Source organism: Ranitomeya imitator, chromosome 1 (assembly GCF_032444005.1).
Source record: "Ranitomeya imitator isolate aRanImi1 chromosome 1, aRanImi1.pri, whole genome shotgun sequence".
NCBI lineage: Eukaryota > Metazoa > Chordata > Amphibia > Anura > Dendrobatidae > Ranitomeya > Ranitomeya imitator.
The window spans coordinates 840,333,296-840,339,295 of NC_091282.1; the positions used below are offsets into that span (position 1 = coordinate 840,333,296).

General features: G+C 51.0%; 1 protein-coding gene across 1 annotated transcript in view; it reads right to left on the minus strand.

The window, feature by feature from the left end:
- B4GALT1 (beta-1,4-galactosyltransferase 1) overlaps positions 1-4,267 on the minus strand; it is an 83,118-nt gene extending 78,851 nt beyond the window's left edge. The window contains exon 1 of the mRNA XM_069740755.1: positions 3,817-4,267. Coding sequence (XP_069596856.1) covers positions 3,817-4,123 — 307 coding nt within the window. The 5' untranslated portion in view covers positions 4,124-4,267. The remainder of the gene's footprint in view (positions 1-3,816) is intronic.
- Positions 4,268-6,000: the final 1,733 nt, after the last annotated feature.

Consider the following 6,000-nt stretch of genomic DNA (forward strand, 5'->3'; position numbering starts at 1 on the left):
TCCGAGTCCTCGCGGCTATCTGGCATCTACAAGACATGCAAGGATGAGACAGTCCCTGCATGTGTTGTGGCAGTCTAACAGCGGCGAGATATTCAGCTCCGTAGACTTGAACATATTTTTCGAGCACACCGAAGACACTCGGTTAGCACAAGAGCATGCTCAGATAACACCTCATCCCAGCACGTAAAAAATAAATGTCGAGCTAGTTATGGGTCATTCCATGTCAAGTGATGGAAACCTAAATATCTTTCAGCTTGCCTCCTTCAATCATAAGCTTCATGTTCTGGGGTGCGGTACATACACATACTGTGAACCATTCCCACCAGCCAGGACACAATTCTTAGGTCGCAGGGAAGCACATTTTGACAATCCTATTTTAGCAAAAGCCGAATTTTTCTTTTTTTACAAGAACCGGCCTCTTATGGAATGGAGTTCTTAAAGTTTTCACACTTTCACAGACAGTCTTTCTTGCTAGATATAATTCGTCTCACTTCATCACCATTAGAAAAACCTCTCGCTGTATCCACTATAGATTTATCTAATGATTAAGATCAGGACAAGTCATTAAACTTTTTGTTTTTTAATTTGGAAAATATAGACCATGGGCTGAACAGATCTGAATTCGAGATTTCCAAATTGACACTATTCATATACGGGAGTTATTTTTTGAAGTATGATCCCTTTGTGATCCCAACTTGAATGTTGGTACATAGGAGCATAGGAAGCACATGTGAGGTTTTCAAAAATGTTATCAGTTTTTTTTGGGAAATTCTTTTCCAAATTTTGCATTTGAGTCCAGATGAGTAAAATATTAAGATCCTCTTGTGAAATATCGAGTGGAAGCCTGCACAGGTCCGAGTGGCGTGGCGTTTATTCCATTCCTCCATCTTGGCTCTGGCCAGAGTTATGAGGAGAAACGTAAAAGGCACACAACACTGAAATTCTTCTTCAAAACTTGGAAAATTAATTAAAAAAAACCTTGAACTTTTCTTCTTCATATTTTACATTCTCTAACACAGTATTACCAGAGAACAAAATTTCAAAAGAATTAAAAACCAGTTAAATTGCATTGGTTCACTTGGAATGACACACTCACTTTCCAGACCAGCGCTGTGTCTCCCACCAGTCTGCTGGTATCAATATTCAGAGTCACGTGAGCACTGCAGCCAATCAGGAGAGGCTGATCGGCTGCAGCGTTCAGTATGTAACAGGCAAGTCAGAGAAACAACTGCAGCGCTCTCGAGGCCAGCAGGCCGACGGAGGACGCAGTGCTAACTAAGGAGGAGTGGCGCTGTTCAAGAAGGCATCAATTTATTTTCTCCTGTTCCTGGACCCACTAATATGGGGTTGGGCATGATCGCACTGCGTATTTGTGGAAAATTCACAAAAAAATTGCTTCAAATGCTCACCGAGGTGGATTTGGAGGAAGACCCATTTCAAAACCATGTCAAAAATTCTGACCATACCCTAAATGGACCCCTTCAGAAGTTTTGGTGTCAAATTAATTAAGCTGCTGGGCTGGTTTGAATCTTCATGCAAATGAGTGACATTTATAACATATATTATGGACACTCCAGACAAGGAAGTGCACTTACAATTCGGGTAGCACCTTTTCCAAAGATGAAATTAAAAAAAATAAAAATAATAATAATCGAAACCGCTGGGTGTGAAGGAGATTCTAACACGCTGACCAACCATCTCTCCACTGCTAGGTGGTCTCAGTTGCCGCTAACACGGGCAGTCCATGTAGTCAAACTAGCAAAACCCGTCTGACTGGGGGCACACTCTTATGAGGCAAGAGAAGATGCCGACATCTGCGAGGTGTTCGCTCGTTTACCATCATCTCATGTATTCCTCGCCCGTAAAAATTCAGACATCTTTCAGCTCACAAGAAAAGAGTCACCAGTTTTTCATAAAAATGTAGGCTCCGATACAGTTAGAAAAAAGGCACAAGTGGAAAAATAACAAAAAAGGCGCAAACCAATGATGGACTGGCCGCATGGAGTGGTTACGTAGTGGTTGACGGTCACGTTGCAATTATTGCCATGTAGTTCAGATAGTGAAAACAACAAAAAAGTACCGTACATGGTTTGTCCTGAATTGCCAGGTTTTCTGCTCTTTGAGAACCAAGGGATATATCGGTATTTGTCCTGTAGTGTTAAACTTCCCCCTTGCGGTCCTTAAAGGGTTAATGGCAACTGGGTCATTGGGCAGCTAAACCAGGAACTGTGGCACAACCTCCCAGTTGCATTGAACAGCAGGTCATTTACAGAACATGGTGACGTGAAAGCCATAAACCATAGCACACCCTAAAATCACACACTTAAGGGGTTGTCGACCTTCGGGGATTTTTTTATTTATTTATTTTTTAACTTAATCGTACTTTTATTACCAAAAGTCATAATTGTAATGGGGTTTCATTAAAAAAAAAAAAAAAAAAAAAAGTTACGCCATTGGCTTGTTTCCCTGCATATTCAATTTTGATGTCGGAGGTCATAAAAAAAAAAAAAACACGACCAGAAGGCGCTCACTGACTAATTCTCTGTTGACTGATTCTGCAGCCAGCAATAGTTGTCATACGGAGGCTATAAGACGCACCACCGATTTTTTTTTTTAGCCCAAAGTTCATGTATTTAAGAAAAATAAAAATCCCCTGAGGCCCTCTTCACACGTCAGTGTTTCTGGGACCTGTGGTGCCTTTTTTCACACATACCAGAGACACCCATGTAGATATGTCATCCATGATGCCAGAAAAAAAAAAAACCAGGACAAGATGCAGTGCTCACACGCACATGGATGGCACACGATTAACAATTTGTAGGGGTTAATGAGGGGCAGACAGACAGATAAGAGGTGAATAGACGGATAGATGTCCGTGAGATATACAATGTGTGGATTCCGTGGACTGCCAATTGGTGGGCCAGGGACAGCGTTGGGGTCTTTGTGTTTTCCTTTTCAGTACTGTGTTAGTAATGGGGCGGTCGATAGACACTTCTCCGTTACTAACCCCAGGGCTTGATGGCCACCGTTTCTGGACCATTCACAGCAGACAACTACCGTTACCCAGATTTCCACCGCACGAGGGCAGTTGGGTAAGATCAGAGACAAAGTGGCAGATTTGGGGCATCTCATGTGATACGCCAGTTCTGGGATTTTTAGGCTAATACCAATGGACCATCCCAAGCGGAGAATATCAGCTCACAGCTGTCTGCTTTACCTTGGCTGGTTATCAAACACTAGAGGGACCCCACATGGTTTGTTTTTCATCCATTTAGCGAATAGCCGGAACACTACCACTTATTGCTGTGAAAGTAGACGCAAACCTTTAACACATAAAAATCATTATTTTCAGCAACGCCACACTGATCACCGCAGTACTGGTTTTTCCAGTACCAGCATCACCAGGACGTGTGAGGGCGGCCCAAGGTGGAGGACTAGGGAGCACAAGTGAGCGTCTCACAGCCTAAAAGGGACACCTGGAACTCAACAAACCGCACGATTCCGATCTCTACCCAGCAAAGACACATAGGCTTAAATAACTGTTCGCTAGCCAAACGGATCCATGATCGATTTCCACGCGATGCGCTGGGAAGTCTTCGTTGGCCATTATAGGGGGCCACAAGTCGTGCCCTTTGACCCCAGGACACGGCTTCATAGTGACCCAGGGTCCTGGCATTACTTTCCTGTGCCAGGATCTAGCCTTGATCCCATTGATGGGAAGGAATTACGAGCCATAGTCCCCCGGAGATGACGGGTCACCCTGCCCCTGAGGGCACTGCCTGGTAGACCCCGTGCACAGAGCAAACAGCAGCTTACCTAGGAGCGGAGAGGGGTCCGGGCAGCCCACTAGCTCCACGGCGGGGGCGCTGCTGGTGGTCGCCGGGCTGGCATGTTGCTCTGCTGTGGTGGCCAGCACAGAGACCAGGGGGCCAACAGAAGAGTTCACTTTCTGCCGGAACTGCTGGTGCTCAATGGTGAAGGTCGTCTCCCCTCCGAACATGTAGTAGAGCAGCGTAATACTGAGGTGCAGGGCGCAGTAGAGCACCAGGAACTTGCAGGCTCGCTGTAACGAGGCGCCGGGCAGAACGGCAGCAGAGCCATGTAATAGCGGATCTTTCATCATGGAGACGGCACAGCCCGCAGGCGCCAGCACTGGGTCCACACGGGGCACAGCAATGTACCAGTGCCCGGCTCATCCGCCACCATCAGCACAATGCAGCGGAGCCGCTCCACGTGACGTCACCGAGCCCAGGGTGTCATGGTGGAAGAAGGGCAGGTCTGTGAGGAGACCCTAGGCTTGTGCTTTCCTGCCCGCCCATCTCTGCATCTCCTGACACGTTCAGCCCGGCTGTGTCTGGGGCGTAAGCAATTTGCGCTAACATTTAGGACATTTCCTTTAAGTAGAATTCCCCACCAACCAAGTGACCTGCTAAGGAGAGTGTGGTGGGCTGGTGGCTAGGAGAGTGTGGTGGGCTGGTGGCTAGGAGAGTGTGGTGAGCTGGTGGCTAGGACAGTGTGGTGAGCTGGTGGCTAGGAGAGTGTGGTGGGCTGGCTAGGAGATTGTGGTGGGCTGGTGGCTAGGAGAGTGTGGTGGGCTGGTGGCTAGGAGAGTGTGGTGGGCTGGCTGGGAGAGTGTGGTGGGCTGGTGGCTAGGAGAGTGTGGTGGGCTGGTGGCTAGGAGAGTGTGGTGGGCTGGCTGGGAGAGTGGTGGGCTGGTGGCTAGGAGAGTGTGGTGGGCTGGTGGCTAGGAGAGTGTGGTGGGCTGGTGGCTAGGAGAGTGTGGTGAGCTGGTGGCTAGGAGAGTGGTGGGCTGGCTGGGAGAGTGTGGTGGGCTGGTGGCTAGGAGATCGTGGTGGGCTGGTGGCTAGGAGAGTGTGGTGAGCTGGTGGCTAGGAGAGCGTGGTGAGCTGGTGGCTAGGAGAGCGTGGTGAGCTGGTGGCTAGGAGAGCGTGGTGAGCTGGTGGCTAGGAGAGCGTGGTGGGCTGGTGGCTAGGAGAGCGTGGTGAGCTGGTGGCTAGGAGAGCGTGGTGAGCTGGTGGCTAGGAGAGCGTGGTGGGCTGGTGGCTAGGAGAGCGTGGTGAGCTGGTGGCTAGGAGAGCGTGGTGGGCTGGTGGCTAGGAGAGCGTGGTGGGCTGGTGGCTAGGAGAGCGTGGTGAGCTGGTGGCTAGGAGAGCGTGGTGGGCTGGTGGCTAGGAGTGTGTGGTGGGCTGGTGGCTAGGAGAGCGTGGTGGGCTGGCTAGGAGAGCGTGGTGGGCTGGCGAGGAGTGTGGTGGGCTGGTGGCTAGGAGATCGTGGTGGGCTGGCTAGGAGAGTGTGGTGGGCTGGTGGCTAGGAGATCGTGGTGGGCTGGCTAGGAGAGTGTGGTGGGCTGGTGGCTAGGAGAGTGTGGTGGGCCGGTGGCTAGGAGAGCGTGTTGGGCTGGCGAGGAATGTGGTGGGCTGGTGGCTAGGAGAGCGTGTTGGGCTGGCGAGGAATGTGGTGGGCTGGTGGCTAGGAGAGTGTGGTGGGCTGGTGGCTAGGAGAGTGTGGTGGGCTGGCTGGGAGAGTGGTGGGCTGGTGGCTAGGAGAGTGTGGTGGGCTGGTGGCTAGGAGAGTGGTGGGCTGGCTGGGAGAGTGTGGTGAGCTGGTGGCTAGGAGAGCGTGGTGGGCTGGCTAGGAGAGCGTGGTGGGCTGGCGAGGAGTGTGGTGGGCTGGTGGCTAGGAGATCGTGGTGGGCTGGCTAGGAGAGTGTGGTGGGCTGGTGGCTAGGAGATCGTGGTGGGCTGGCTAGGAGAGTGTGGTGGGCTGGTGGCTAGGAGAGTGTGGTGGGCCGGTGGCTAGGAGAGCGTGTTGGGCTGGCGAGGAATGTGGTGGGCTGGTGGCTAGGAGAGCGTGTTGGGCTGGCGAGGAATGTGGTGGGCTGGTGGCTAGGAGAGCGTGTTGGGCTGGCGAGGAATGTGGTGGGCTGGTGGCTAGGAGAGTGTGGTGGGCTGGTGGCTAGGAGAGTGTGGTGGGCTGGCT